At 37.9% G+C, this 15,852-nt stretch overlaps 1 protein-coding gene across 7 annotated transcripts in view; it reads left to right on the top strand.

Annotated features, from left to right (window-relative positions):
- The first annotated feature begins 1,248 nt into the window (after positions 1 to 1,248).
- Positions 1,249 to 15,852, top strand: part of CPLANE1 (ciliogenesis and planar polarity effector complex subunit 1) — a 58,247-nt gene continuing 43,643 nt past the window's right edge. For all 7 annotated transcript variants that reach the window (XM_063422851.1, XM_063422847.1, XM_063422850.1 and 4 more), the window contains exons 1-13: positions 1,249 to 1,388; positions 1,523 to 1,674; positions 2,463 to 2,598; positions 2,783 to 2,902; positions 3,715 to 3,944; positions 4,291 to 4,397; positions 6,112 to 6,268; positions 7,037 to 7,140; positions 7,282 to 7,464; positions 8,834 to 9,083; positions 10,602 to 10,754; positions 12,007 to 12,764; positions 15,002 to 15,186. In XM_063422851.1, the coding sequence (XP_063278921.1) occupies positions 1,594 to 1,674; positions 2,463 to 2,598; positions 2,783 to 2,902; positions 3,715 to 3,944; positions 4,291 to 4,397; positions 6,112 to 6,268; positions 7,037 to 7,140; positions 7,282 to 7,464; positions 8,834 to 9,083; positions 10,602 to 10,754; positions 12,007 to 12,764; positions 15,002 to 15,186 (2,464 nt within the window). In that variant the 5' untranslated portion in view covers positions 1,249 to 1,388; positions 1,523 to 1,593. The remainder of the gene's footprint in view (positions 1,389 to 1,522; positions 1,675 to 2,462; positions 2,599 to 2,782; positions 2,903 to 3,714; positions 3,945 to 4,290; positions 4,398 to 6,111; positions 6,269 to 7,036; positions 7,141 to 7,281; positions 7,465 to 8,833; positions 9,084 to 10,601; positions 10,755 to 12,006; positions 12,765 to 15,001; positions 15,187 to 15,852) is intronic.

Raw genomic sequence — 15,852 nt, 5'->3', positions numbered from 1 at the left:
CCAAATACTGATGCTGATGTAAACTATCCCCCATGGAGCCACAGCAGTGTGCCCTGTTGCCTATAGCTGTTGTGTCTGGCTTTCCCCACTGTGGGAGACGTATCAAGTCTCCCTGGTCAGTTCTCCTGACACAGAAGACTTCACAGAACCCTAAAATGGTCTCAGTTGGAAGAGACATTAGAGATCAAATAGTTCAACCCCCTCTGCCATATTGTAGGGACACCTTCAACCAGACCTAGACTAGACTGCTCAGTCCCCATCCAGCCTGGCGTTCAGTGTTTCCAGGGATGAGGCATCCTCGACTCCTCTGGGTGACACGTGCCAGTGCCCTCCCCATCCTTAAAGATTTCTTTCTAACATCTAATGTAAATCTTTTCTCTTTTAGTTTAAACCTATTCCCCTTTGTGCTGCACACCCTTGCAAAAAGTCCCATTTTTCTCTTTTTTTATAAGCTCTCGTTAAATACCGATTTGCCTCAACGAGGTTTCCGCAGAACTTCCTCCAAGCTGAACAAGCCCACTTTTCTCAGCCTGTCTTCATAGGAGAGGTGTCCCTGCTTTTGATATCGCTGTGCTCCTTTGGACTCTTTCCAACTGGCCAAATGCCCTTCCCGTGCTGGGGACCCCAGAGGTGGATGCGGCGCTCCAGGCGGGATCTCGAGCAGAGCAGAGCAGAGCAGAGCAGAGCAGAGCAGAGCAGAGCAGAGCAGAGCAGAGCAGAGCAGAGCAGAGCAGTCTCCATCATTCTTCTGATGCTGGAAAATACAGCATGCTGCTTTGAATACAGCCCAGAATGCGGGCGGTTTTCTGGTCGGGGAGCGAGACATCCCCCCGCCTGGCCAAGCCGGCGCGTTCATTCACACACGAGGGCTCACCGCCGGCCGTGCGCCGAGCCCGCCCGGGGCCGCACAGGAAGGGCGGCGGGGCGGGAGTGCGGCTGCGCCCTGCGCGGGCCGGGCCCGGCGGTTGCGCAGCGCGGGGAGCGCGGGGCGGCGGGGCCGGGGTCCCTCAGCGCCCTGGCTCCGGCGGGTGAGCGGCCGTGCGGGCGCGCAGCACCTCCTGCTGCTCGTGCCCCGGGGGCCGTTGCTGCCCTGAGCCGGGCACAGGCAGCGCGGGTTGCCGCGGGTGACGCCCGGCGGCGGAAGGCGCGTGTGCCGCCCCTCGCTCCCCGCGCTGGGGTGGGCGGCTGGCCCCGCGCCAGGCAGGGGTCCCTGCCCTGGAGTTCCTGATCTCCCGCCCGACCGGGCTGCAGGACGTTTTCCTCGTCTTGTGCATTTTTGGAGTTCTTAGCAATATACTTGCGGCTTGTCTCTCTCAACTCCTTCTGAGCGAGCGTGGCCCGACCGCTGAGCAGCACATCGCCCGCGAGCTGCCTGGAGGAAAGTACCGGTAAGCAACAGTTCTCTTTGCGTTTAGCAGGTAGCTGCTACAGGTAGTCAAGACTTAGCGTCTGAATTCTTCTCTGCACCTACCCCGAGATAACAAAAATGTCTGGTCTGTTTTTTTCTTTTTTCTTTCTTCAGTTTCTCTATAAATGTCTGAAAGTTCCACTGCTTCCGTTTCTGTATAATGGTTACCTAGAGGTTTAGTAAGAATGGAGATTAAGCTAGATGTGCTCATCTCTACGTGTATCAAGCAAAGAAAACCATGGCCTCGCATATCATGGGTTGGACAGGTAAGTGTAATAAACTCGTTGAGTTTTAATTGTATAATACTTAGCACTTCATTTGCTTTAGGAGGTTGTAAAAACAACCTCAGGAGGCATTTTGAGTGACCTTAAGAATTATAAAATAAATTATTTTTGTGTTAATTAATATGAGGCGGGAGGGTCAACATTTCTCAGAGAAACATTGCAGAGCCTTTTTTTTTTTCCTACTCCCAAGACATACACCTTAGGTGAGATTGTTGTTTTCATGGTTCTAGTTTTTCATAGCCTTTTTTACAGTACATTGTGGGAAATGTGAACGATTCTTTTTCTCAATTTCATCCTGCATTTCTTGAAAGACATACTTTCTTACACTTCTTTGATACAATCACACTGATTTTTTTCTTCAGTGGTTTGAATTTAAATAGGTAGCAATTTAAGGCTGATGTTTTTTCTATTGAAGTCAGTGGCAATTATCTCACTGAATTAAACTATACAAGACAAGATAACTAATGTCCAGTTCTTGTCATTTTTAGCAGGCAGTTTAGCAGAGGTACTTTGAATAACTTTTTAATAATGACTGTAAAGATCAGTTTGGTATTTTGAAGCCTGTGAATCAAATTCATCATGTAAGCCCATACTAGGTATAATATAATATAAAGCAAATATGCCAAAGAATGAAATTAATATGGTAATTGCTGCCTTACTGTTTTTTTAAAAGTTATTTTTCCACTAAATTTTTTTTGCTGCATTATTCTGTAGACCTGTGTAAAAGATAGCATTTTGAAAACTTAAATGCTCTTCTATTCTTTTAATAGGAAAAAGAGGCCGTCTTTCTCCTAGATGGTAAACATATAAAGGAAATTAACCTGGTGTCAGGGAAGACGAAGAAGAAAATCCCTTCGCTGCAGTCATTGTTGAAAAATGTGGTTGTCTTAACAACATCAGGAAATGGTTAAGTATAATATCTTATGTATTGTAGGCTCAGGTTATTTTGTTTGTATTTGTAACAGTCTGGAAAGATAAATGTCTAAAGGATCTGCCAGTTCACTTAAAACTGTGGCTAAGATGGAAGAGAAGTAATTTTAAGTACTTCACAGTAATATTCTTCAAAACTTCTCTCCCCCAATGAACACAGCTGCTTGGTTGGCAGGAATACTTACAACAGGAGAGCTCTTTCTTTGGAATAAAGATCAGGACTGCTTAAAAATTGTGCCAGCAATTGAAGAGTCCAAGAAGGTGGTAGCAGCGGCTCAAGGTAGGTTTTTTTGAATTCATCCTGTGAAAAAATGGAATAAACAGAAAGTTGTATTTCTTTCTTTAAAAGTTATTAGATGAATAAAAACTGTATTCTCACATTGCTTTGTGTTTGCATAATTTGTGTGCTAGATACACTTTGGCAAATGTCATTTGAGTGGTACAGGTTTTTCATTTAGTAATTCCCTGTAAATAGTTGGTTTTCACATACTGTGAGTGTATTTTTAATGGTTAATTTTTTACTGTAAAACGTTCCTTACTAGGTTATCAATTAGGGCAGACCTACATTTGATGTATACTTGATGTAAAGTATATGGATAATTTGAAGCTTATTTTCTAAGTGGGCTTTTATGACAAATGCTAGCTGGAAAGAATAAAATACGGACTTATTTGCAGACTTAAGTACCAAATATTGTCTTGTATCAGATAGCATCACTGATACTGATTTAGACACTGATCTAAAGTTAAGTGTTGCACAAGAAATTCTGTCATTTCAGGGAAGATCAGTAGTATATTTAAGAGCTAAAGTAATCCATAGTAGAGCACTTAGGCAATCTCAGGAAACATCTGTAATGGTTGAGTGTTGTGGGAAAGATAATTCATAGGAAGCATAGAGATGAACATCCATCTGACTTTACTTCTACTCACTGCTATCAGTGATGAAGCTGGAAATTAAAGATAATTAACATGGTAGCCTGGATTTCTTGTTATAGATGAGAAGTTTTCTTTCTCTATTTTTTTTAATTCTATGTCTAACAAAGTAACGGAAACTATTCTGACACATTGTTGTGTTTGTTTTTTTTTTCTCTCCAGAGTGTTTAATGAGGTTGTACTTATATGTATCTGGAGATGGCAGAAAGGTACTGTTAACTACTCCTACGTCTTGTGCCTTTTTGTGGGAGAGCACAGGACATGAAAATACAGCGTCTGGTAAAAACTCTCCTTCTGGGCGTTGGACACAAATTTTACCTGATGAATCAATTATATTGCCTTCTACTGAAGAAAAAGAAATTGGAGTGGATGCTGCTTTCATACAAAATGAGGTAAAAAATAAACCCTAAAGCAATAATTTTATTTCTTAATTAAATTAGAACCACAAAAGCTACAGTGCATTTTGAAAGCAATATCTTCCTCTTTGGCATTTCGCATAGGCTTAATAATTTGGTTCATGTTACATTTGGTGACAACATAAGAGCAGCCATATCAGATCAGATTTTCTGACCGGTCCACTTACATTCTTGCCAGCTTTTACATTTCCTAGTGACAACATTGTGTTATTTAATCTGAGTTGTAATAGCTATTGATCTAAATGTATAGATAATTAAAGAAAAATTTGTGTGTGACAAGCTTTCTGGGGTTGTTTTGATTGTTTTCTCATTTTTTTTACAGGTTCTAGGTGATTGCTGTTTGTGTTCTTTTGTATTTTACTTAGGTGAGTGTTTGGTGCTCACATTTTTGATTCTTCGATGGCATGAAAATACCTTTAAAAATGATAGGTAAGTTCAAAGATATCTGAAGTTACAAAGGCATCAGGAATTGTAATTCTTTTTTAGAGATGGGATTTAGAGATGCAACTGAATACATTTACATGGATGTTCCATTAAGCTGTGGTTATCCACACCTACTTGTGCTTATATGTGGATGTTTATAATATGCCGTCCATCGTTTTAAAGCCATTCTCCCCTGTCCTTTACATGCCCCTTGTAAAATGTGTTTAATACAATAGCATTTATTTACATATTCCATACTTCATTCTTAGCTTACACCTAGATAAAACTGGGTGTATTAATCATCCTGTATGGGTAGCTACATATACATATGCCTGTTGGCACACACTTGTTTTAGTTTCATAGGTTTTTGCATGATGAAGATGAGAGAAGATACTTTTCTAGTTTTTTCTTATATTGCTTATATATATTAAATTTTCTTGTACTGTGCAGCTATGAATGCCCTGACTACCTCTTCCTCTTCTTTATGTGGATTTGCATATTTTATTGGTTTTCAGTTTCCCTTTTCATTACTTTTGCTTGATGTGAAAGTGTGTGCATTCATTCCTTTATCTTGTGTGAGACCAAGTATTGAAATAGTTATACAACCACTTAAAAATGCAATTGAGTAATAATCTGAAGCACATGTATAGTCTGTTCCTCTTCCTGGGTGACATATATATCTATGAGTTTAAATGGATATGCCCTCTGCATGTGTTATTTTAATAACTTGGTAAAATTTTGCCCTACATGTGATGTGGTACAACTGCTTTTGCTATATGATGTCCTTTTGATACTTAGTAATGATGTCCTCCTTGACCTAATCTTGAGTTTATCAGTGGCATGGTAATTCCTTTCTGGTACTATATAAAAAGTGAAATACAGCATAATATACCCAATATAGAAATGCATATATGTGTATGTATCTATCTATCTATCCATACCATAGTAATTACAGTCTGAAATTGTAACTACATTTCTCAGACTTTTTACTCATATTTTCCTAGGCAAACTCATGCTTAGTTTCTTTGCTTGCTGTTGTTTAATTCATTTTTTCATATTAATGCTTTTTTTTCCTGTCAGTTAGATGCCATAATTCAGGACAGAATCTTTCTTGTGTTTTCTGTCATGTTTTGAATTTTTTTAGGATCACAGAATGGTTTGGATTGAAAGGGACCTGTAAAAGGTCACATAGCCCAATCTTCCTGCCATGGGCAGAAACACCTTCCACGAGATCAGGTTACTGGAAGTGTAACCCAACATGTCATCGAACACTGCCAGTAATGGGTTATGCACAATTTTTTTGTTCAGAGCTACATACTGTTGATTTTCAAATTCTGAGAATTCCTGTGGTGGATGATGTTACAAGGTCTGAAGAAGGTGTTCCTGGCTAGAATGCAAGTGCCTCAATTATATGTCATTGATCTGTATATATTTGCATTTTCTAGACTTATAAGTCCCATAAAAATCCCATCCGATAAAAATAATTCTTTATGTTCAGACTTAATTTTTAAACATGTTAAGTACAAGATATCTTTTCATTTGTAAGGCATTTGAAGAAAAAGGGTTGTTTTTTTTTTTAATAGCTCATGCTTTGTATAGTTTTGTCTTGCATATTTGTATGCAAGACAAAAACAAGATTTGTTTTTTACTATATAGGAATAATCCCATTCTGCAAAATGGAGTAACCACTTGGTTTTGTTGTCTTTTTGTTGGTATTCAGTTCTTTGCCATACCAGATCCAGTGGGTACAGCAGACTTGTTCTCTTGTTAATTTGGTTCCTCAGTGTGTGTCTGTAAAGTCAAGAGGAGCTCTTCTATGTGCATTTGCAAGAGATGGACTTCTGCTTGCAGTAGCTGTAAATCAAACTGATCCAAAGGTATGTATGACAGTGCATCATTTAAGCTAAAAGTTCAGTTTGAATGAAGTGGTAACAGAGATTTAAAACCACAGTTTTAGGATGATTTGTCAGCACTTATAAGGGGATATGAAATTATATTTACATCGCTATCCATAGCTAAAAATTTTCACTACAACTCATAATTGTTTGTGTGTGATGTTCAGTTAGAAGTTGGTGTAAGAGCCTAAGTTGGTATAAGATCCGTCATTTCTAAGCTGTAATAAAAAACAAATTAATTTCAGTTATTGCATTGTATCTGCAAAGATTACGGGTGATTCTCAGTCAAGCCTCAGCCTAACATATTTTGGAATTCCCACTTCATAATGTTATTAATAACTCACATCAAATTTTAATGTACTTTTAATGCTAATGATGACAGGGAATATGGACCAGATTTTTGATATACTGGGTTGGGATGATGCAATCCTTCAAAGCTCCAGTTGTTAATTACCAGAAAGACTAAAGAAGAGTGATCTTAAATTGGGTGTTCTAGAAAAAGTTACATTTAAAAGAATATTGAATGACATATTAAGTATATAATAGTCCTTAGTTATTTTTCAAGTGTAGAACAACATGTAGAATTCAATAAATGTTCAAATATTAATAAATTTTGAAATGCAATGTCACTTCCATGTATAATGATGTTACCAGTACACCAAATATAATGCATAAGTTAGTAGTAGACTTTTTATAGGATAATGACATTTTGGTACAAACATTTATGATGTCTTTATTTTTTCTTCGTAGGCAACTCAGGTTTTGTTTTTAAACGTGTTGAATTTTGTAACTGTTTCGGGTAGCCTTAAAGGTTGTAGTAGCAAGAATAGCATTACCCCATCCAGGTTCATCAGGTCAGTAATTGATGCTGTTTCTGCTGCTGTTATGGATCTTTTGGTTCTGTGTTATGCTTTTTTTGTTTATTTTATAACTGTTCTAACCTTCTGATGCAGAAGTTTGACAGAGAAAAAATATTTTTTACCTGCCCAATATAGATCTTACTGGGTTGGCGACATGAGTTGGACTCCTGATAGCATTTTCCTGGCTTGCATGTTAAAACGTGGATGTTTGGTTTTATTGACATGTATGGGGGAAGTGCTGACCTTAATTACTTCTGGATGCTCTGTAGAATTTGGACCAGCACAGTTTATTCCATTTCATCCACTAATAACATACAGGTAAAAGGGTTTAAAAAAGTTTTTATGTTTCTATCTTCTGGTCTTACCTTACTTTCTGTCATATTTGTTATAATTTTGCATAAATGTTATCTTTCAAATTCACTCTTTAGCTTTTCATGTGTCTTTCCAATTTCTGTTTCTCATTCATAGTTCTCTTCTATTTCTTATAATGCATTTGTCGTGATGAAAATTGACATTATGACAATTTAAGTATACATAAAGTGATTTGTTTTCCTAAAAGTGTTTGAATTTATTAGTAATTAAAATTAGCATGTTTTTTATGGTATAAGAAGAAATTAAACTTACAAAAGTTCTTGAAGTGCAAGTTGGTTTTAATTCAGTGCTATTTCTCTGCTCATTGCTTAATTTTATGTATAGAACCGAATATAAGATATTGTAGATAACGTATTTGCATGGACAGAAAATAGTTAGATTTAAAATGTTGTTTTGGGATTCTCCAGATCTAAATTCTGAGATAATGCTTGCTGCAGGGTGCATGAGAGAGTAGAAGGATCTTTCATAACACACTTTAGCATAAACTGAAAGTAACACAGTCTAAGTAGCAAAAACAAAATAGAATCTAATTTTTTTTTTTAATCTTATTTACTTTTCATGACTTAGACCAGATAGTGTGTAAATATAACAGCTTGTGAAGACATTCAAAGCTGTATGTTACCTTCTTACACTATCTGATTGAAAAAGGAGGTACTAAAATATATTAAAATACATGAATAATGATGATATATTGAATGTATGCAGCCAGGTTTTTTTTTCAAACAAACACAAACAACGTGTTATGTGGCTAATATTAGACTACATGTATTACACAATTATCTGGAACTCAGTAAGGAGGGATTTCTGTATAAGAAAGACCTTTTTGAAAGACAAGACTTGTATGTTTATAAAATTTTTCTGTTGAATATCTGAACTGATGCTGAAATTGTAAGATTCAGATTTTCAAGGGGCTTTTGTCTTTCATATACGACTTTCTTAGCCTAACCCTTCAAATTTCATCTTCATGCATTTGTCATACCAAATAAGAACTAGATAAGGAAGTGTGATATAGAAATTTAGAGTCTAATTACGAAAAAATACAATCATTACTAATGAAATAATAAATGGATACTGAAAGCTGGTTTTAATTTAAAAATTAAAAGAAGTTGCTGATGTAGCAAAATACTGGCCTCTTGCAAGCATAAATGGTGTTCTCCAGAGTGCTCACTCTGCAAAAGTGTAGACACTTCCCTAGGATTCTGAAGGGATTTATTTGGATAGTAAATTGCATGATATTACATGTGCTGAAATTATTCTGTTCATGATTATTGCATATGATCGTTGCTTCTTAATTTATGGTGTATTTCTATTTTAGACAGCACCACTCTTGTTGTCGAGATTCCAGCCAGTGTCTTGGTTCTTCAGATTCTGAACGTGACCTCATGAGACAGAGATTCTCTGTTGCTTCACATTCAAGACTACCCTACCTCATTGTCTCTGATGGATACGCGATAACACTGCTAAAATTTCCTAACAACTTTTCACCATCAGGGTTTATAAGATCTCTTTTGCTTGATTCAACCCAACAGCTTGAAAACATACGTCGGAATTTGCTGAACTTTAAGGTAAGGTTATGAACCATTTTGTAGGTTTTAAGTATAAACTTTTATGCACATGAAAGAGTGTAAATTCTAGTCCAAGTCTCTTTGAATTATGACGTTGTTTAAGTAACCATATTGATCTGCAAAGCAATGAATACAGATTTCCTGAAATTTTATTCCTTTGATATCTGGGTGATATTTCAGTTAAATGTAGTGAGTGGGACAGTCTGAACTGTCAGTATATTATTTTTCTGGAACTGTAAAAGAAATAGGGATTACTATCCCTAGAGTTGGCTGGGGACATTGACAGGCATTATGGTATTCTCATCAACTCACCCTTTCAGAATGATGCAGAAAGAATTCTGTAAATCCTCTGTAACTTAGTCCCAATGGTACTGCATACATTTGTCCACTAGATCATCAGTCAAGGGTGGCTTTAATTAAAGCTTAATTAAACCATGTCTGTTTCATTTTCTATCACTTCTGAATTGACCTAAGTTTGGGAGAAGGGAAGCCATCGAAGGAAAAGGTCCTGCAACTGTTGCTGACCACATAAGATATACTAGATATTCAGTTCAGAATATTTGCATTGCTGATAGAATGCAGCTTCTCTTTTAGTTCAGTTTCTATTCTGATTTTTTGGAGAAGTGAGCTATCATGGTATTCCTACATAAGTAGAATAGTAAGCAAGGATTTGAGGATTTAAAGAGATACGTCAATATGCCGTGGTCACCTGGGTCTCTGAGGCCACGACCGTCCCTGGCAGCAGCGCCTCTCAAAAGGTGCTCCCAGCTGGGGGAGAGTGACTTCAGCTCCTTGGGAGAGCTGGCAAGGCAGCTTCGCTCCGGAGTGGGGCCAGGCGACACTGGGAAAGACCACACGAGATGGGTTCTTCTTCTCCTCAGCCTTCTGTATGGGAAGGCTCCAGGGTGAGAGCTCACGTTTATTTGTAACTCTGAGGGCGAATATACCAACTGGGCCCAACAGGAACTTGACACAGCCTAGCTGATATTGGTAACAGCAAACTGGGAAAGAACAGTCTGCGTTGGGAGAGCCAAGGGTCATGGGGATAATCACTTCTCTCACCCTAACCACGTCTGTCTCTCAAAGAGACTTCCCTGGGGTGAGGTTAGTTACAACTGTGGCAGTCTCCATGGTTGAGAGGCCTTACAAACCACTCTCTCTCTATGGGAGAGTCTTGTCATTTGGGGTAGCCCTAAGGGCTACCACCTTAATGTAAAGAGAGCAGAAAAACCCTACATACAGGCAAATTTCTTGGGCTTTTTCAGGCATCAAGAAAGCAGATTCTTTCAATGTGAAGTAAACTAAAGTTGTCCGGTGTGAGAATTCTGCTTGCCTGAAACATGGTCAAATGGTAATTTGTTTCTGTGCAACAGATGGTTGCTGACCTGTTCTCCCCGTCTGTCTGGGACTTTTGAACTGAAGCTTTTTACATCAGTACCAACTTCCTGGAATTGTTTAGAAAGTGTCTGTCTTGCTATAAACTGATAGTATGTTTTCTGGCATTGTTATTTCTTTTAGTGTAAAAGGAGGTCTCGGTACTTACGATCACTGTTGTCTTTAAAAGCTAGTCTTTTAAAACAAGTTCAAAATCAAAGTTCTATATTTTCCACCATTCCAAGATTCCTGGAGGAGGACACAACAGAAATGAATGAGAAAACCATGGATTTACTGGTACGTAATAGCATTTTTTCACTTATGATTGTGAAATTCTGTAAGTTTAAAGTATTCTAAATGGAAGTAACAGGGTGGTGTTAAAATACTAATAATAGTCTTATTTATTCTAGCTAGTGTTTTTAAAATAATTCAATATTCTCATTTTCTTTATAGACATGACGAATATGCTTAATTATAAGCATATATGTAATAATATGCTTATTTTCCCAAACTGGTACTTGATTTTTATTTTTAAGCAGGTTATTTCTTTCAGCACATATTGACTTTTTGAAGAATATCTGCCCATATACATATATATCAATTTATTGTGTTTCAATACATAGAGTGAGGATCATCCAGTTCCAAACCCTGCCAGGGTCACTGACACCTTTCATTACACCAGATTGCTCAAAGATGCATCCAACCTGGCCTTGGACACTTCATGCATAAGGCAGCCACAGTTTCTCTGGGCAACCCATTCCAGAGTCTCAGCACTTTCACAGTAAAGAATTTCTGCCTAATATCTTATCCAAGCCTGTCCTCTCTCAGTTTAAAACCATTGTCCCTTGGCTTATCACTATGTGTCCATATAATAAGTCCCTCTCCTGCTCTCTTGTAGTCTCGTTCATGTAATGAATGGTGCTGTAAGGTCTCCTTGGAAACCTAGTACTTTAGATTTGCTTTATAATACAATGTAGCATCAGCTGTTAGATATACTGGTGCTATAGATTATCTCAGTAACAGTCTTAATCTAAATAAATAAGATACTTATCCTTAGTTTTAGAGGATTCTTTAAACAGTTCTGAAATCTGTATTTGTCTTTTGGAGGAGTGACCCTGTAATCATAATTATTGAACAGCCTTTCCCAACTTCATTTCATGCTTTTGAATTTTGGTTTGTTCTTTGAAGCTTTTGAGCTTTTGTTGAATGACTTATATCTTACAGGTATCTGGCAAAATCTCTGTCTTGTACATTAGACTTAATGAAAGATGAGGTTTCACTTTCTGGCATAAAATCTACTGCTGTACTGGCAGCGTAATTTTGTTGTTAGTTAATTTAATTTTTGTCAGCCCAACTGTTTTGGCCAGTTTTGCAACTGTTGCAAATATTTAATTTGAGATGAAACTGTAACTAGCATTTAAGCAAGGTAATTAAGCATAAATATTAATTTATGAGACTGACTAAATGGTGATTCTTTGCAGTCTATGTTCTCTCTATCTCTCTCAATAAACTTGAATTAAACCATTGTTTTTTTGCTTGTCTGATTTAGGACCATGAAGAAGAATCAGACAATGAAAAGCAGTTTTTCAATAGCCCTTCCAGCTTCTATAACCTAAGAATCTATTCATTTGTTGATAAAGCTGATGAAGGCTGTGTAGAATTTGCATCAATGTTTGATACCATCCATGCAGAAGATGATATTGAAGAGAAAGATAAGTCATCATTGGAACTATATTCCATTCAGAAAAACCTCCTTGTTGCATGGCAGATAGGGATTTCAAAAAAAATGGAAGAGAAAGATGCATTATTGAGTTACACAGTGAACTGCATTGTCCATTTTTTCAGCATTGTTCAGTTTGTGACATGTACTTTGCTAAGCCAGGATGCATCTGTAAACAAGTCTCTGAAGAGCACTCATTGGATGCATTGTGTCCTGAAATATTTTCAGCAGTGTTTGACTGTCTTGTACTGGCATTCAAGAGCCAGTGTGACTGGGCATGTGGCAAAGCTGACATTAGAAACGTTAAAACTGATGCTCATACAGCAACAAGATCAGATGTTCTCAAAAAACCTTTTGGCATGCTTCTGTCTTTTGAAAATGGTTTCTCACACCCTAAGCAGAGTGTGTGTACTACAGTATGAGAAATCTTTTGCATCTCCTGAAAGTAATATTCTTGTGGAACTTGACTCCCTCACTGTGCCTCTTTTCTTAGTTCTTGATGACAATACTATTCAGCAGTTCAGCTCACTGGAATCTCTGCTTAGAGAATGTCCTCAAGTAAACCATGATGCAAAAACAGAAAAAAGGTATGAATAAACTTTGCATGGGGAAAAAAATGTACAGCAAAACCAGGTGATTAGGTTGATAAACCAGCCAGCACAAGTTTATGAAAGGCAGATCCTGCATGACCAACCTGGTCTTCTGTGACAGGTAACCTTTGTGATGGGTGAGGCAAAGGCTGTGGATATTGTGGATATTTCCTACCTGGACTTTAGTAAAATCTTTGACATAGGTACCCACAACTTTCTCCTGCAGAAATTGGCTGCTCATGACTTGTATAGCAGCACTCTTTGCTGGGTTGAGATAGATGAATGGCTGATGGCTGGGCCTAGGAAGTGGTGGTGAATGGAGTTACATCTAGCTGCAGCCAGTCAACTGTGGTATTCCCTAAGGCTCAGTATTGGGGCCATCCCTGATTAATATCTTTATCAATGATCTGGGTTAGGGGATGGAGACCACCTTCAGTCATTTCACAAATAACACTAACTTGGAAAGGAGTGTTCATCTGCTTGAGTTCAGGAAGGCTCTGCAGAGGGATCTGCATTGATGAATTGATGAGCTGAAGCCAGTAGTGTAAGGTTCAACAAGCCCAAATAGCAGGTCCTGCCCTTGGGTCACAACACCCTTGTGCAGCATGACAGGCTGGGATAGAGGGGCTGTAAAGCTGCCCATCAGAAAAAGACCTGGGGATGCTGGTCGACAGCAGCTGCACATGAGCCAATGTGTGCCCAGGTGGCCAAAAAATGGGAATGGAATCCTGGCAGCAGGACCAGGGAAGTGACTGTTGTTCTGTACCTGGCACTGGTGAGGTCAGCACATCAAGTCCTGTGTCCAGCTCTGGACCTCACCGTATCTGAAAGGGTTGTCAAGCCTTGGACTTGGCTGCCTGGGGAAGTGGGGTGAGTCTCCATTCCTAGGTATTTAAAAGATGTGTACTTGTGGTGTTAAGGGACATGATTTAGAAGTGGGCTTGGCAATGTTAATGGTTAGACAATGATCTTAAGAGAGTTTTCCCACCTAAGTGTTTCTGTACAATGGAATGAAAATGTTATGAGTTACAGTGAAATGAAATATCCTTTGGGGTTTTTTCCTGCCTTTTACTCCATGGAAAGTCATGATAAACAATTAAACCATACAGATTAAGGCTCAGACCTATAGTTGAATGTGGTTTGGTTATGGTGACTAAACTATCACTGCAAATCAGATGGGAGATAACTGATAGGTTGACAGCTACTCTTTCCTAGTTGCAAATTCTGTGGAGCAAGAGTCTGCTCATATGCGATATATCAATGGTGTCAGTTTAGTCAGCAAAGTTTTTACTCATGATGTGGTGTATCAGAGCAATAAGAAAAACCCATTTGTGGAAACTTATTAAACTGTCAGAGCTATTTCTTCTGTACACATAAACTTGACTGAAGTGGGCTGTCCAACTTTTGGGAAAGTATACTATTATCACTGGAGTATTTCTGTGCTGCAAAACTCCAGTGAATCAAATTCCAGTGAATCATTGTGTTATTCACATGAGCAAGCTTCTCCTTTACAGAGATTTAGAACCTAAATAGCTTTACTGCAAATGTGATATGCAATTTTCAGTTGTCTCAGAGAAGATAATCCATATTATTGATTAACTGTGCTCCAGGTGCTGAGCACTGTGCCTATGACTGACATTAACATAAATGTGTTAATTATGACCCCAGTAGTATTTCAAGATACAGATGTGTTGCCGTTTTGTGCAAGCTTTTTCGAGTCTCTAACAATGTATATTTGCTTGTATTGTTAAACTTATTACGTATCTGAGCTGGTACATCTGGTACATCTAGTACAACTGTTCTAGGCAACAGGGACTTGTCAGCCTTAGAGCCATACTCTGCAAACTTGTTTTCTTGTCTTTGCATTTCTGTGTTATGCTTTAATTGTTTTTCAATCAGTCTTGTTTATAAAGATACTAATTCCTGTTCTGAGGTTTCTCTGCCTGAGATTATTTCGTTTTCCTGTTGTTTAGCTAGCAAGGGGACTAATTTTGGGGTGGTTTAAGTTCTTAAAGTAGATTGCTGTGTTTAAGAAAATTCAGAAGAATTAATGTTTGTTAGTCAAAAATGAGGCAAAAAGTGCTTCATTTTTTCCCCTCACTGAAGTCAATGAAGTAGTTGATACCACTTAATTTTCAGGTGCATAACACAAAATGAAAGAATGTAAGAAATTGATATAAGCAACTTTGTTAATTCTTGAGTAATTTTATAATATTGTACTTGTTGAATTACAGGTTGACTGTACTATGGCGATTATTGTATAAGAAAGTGGTTTGGTATCAGGTGCAGCTGAGAAGAAAAGTGAATAAGAATGCAGAGGAGGCTTCAGTTGTCTCATTGCTTTTAAGTCATATACAAGCAACCATCCAGTCTTCAGGAGTGACATTAGAACAACATCTGAAGATTAATTCTGTATCTGGTTTGTAAAAACGTTCATTCAAACTAGGAAAATTAGGTCCAACTTAACAATCAGTAACTGCGTACCAAATTTTTGAAAAGTAGACATTGGGCCTTCTTTTAAAATTCTTATCATAATTTTGTCTTAAATACTTGATGTCCTGGTATGTCTGTAGATTGTATTATAATCTTTAGAGTTTGTTAAGCTAAATAAAAAGGCCAAATTGACTTCAATTTGGTTTTAGCCATGTCCTAAAGAATCTGGAAGATTTTAATTTGGATCTACTGTGTGATTTCTTCTGAAGTAAATGGGCATCACAATGTGTCTCATACTGGATTTCTGTGTTCACTCCCTGTTGTCATTGTGAGCGTGAGTATGTTGTATTCACAAATGTAGTCAGCTTCAACTAAGCATCTAAATTAGTGTAACCTAAAGTATTTGGTAACCTAGGATATTTATTTTCCAAACAGTATATAGTTGTAGTCTAAGTTCTTACATTTTGCTATCCTGTATTCCTGTTCCTTTTGACTTCTACACTGCTAACTCCAGTTTTCCATTTATGTCTCCCTTTACAATTCTGTTTCCTTGCCATGTTCTTGATCTCTCTCCCTTAAATGACAGTTCTAACTCCTCTTCTCCAGCACTCCATACAATACATTAGCTCCTCCTGGAGGAGAGCTCATAGGT

Source organism: Prinia subflava, chromosome Z (genome assembly GCF_021018805.1).
Source record: "Prinia subflava isolate CZ2003 ecotype Zambia chromosome Z, Cam_Psub_1.2, whole genome shotgun sequence".
Lineage (NCBI taxonomy): Eukaryota > Metazoa > Chordata > Aves > Passeriformes > Cisticolidae > Prinia > Prinia subflava.
This window is presented reverse-complemented; position numbering and strand designations above follow the sequence as displayed.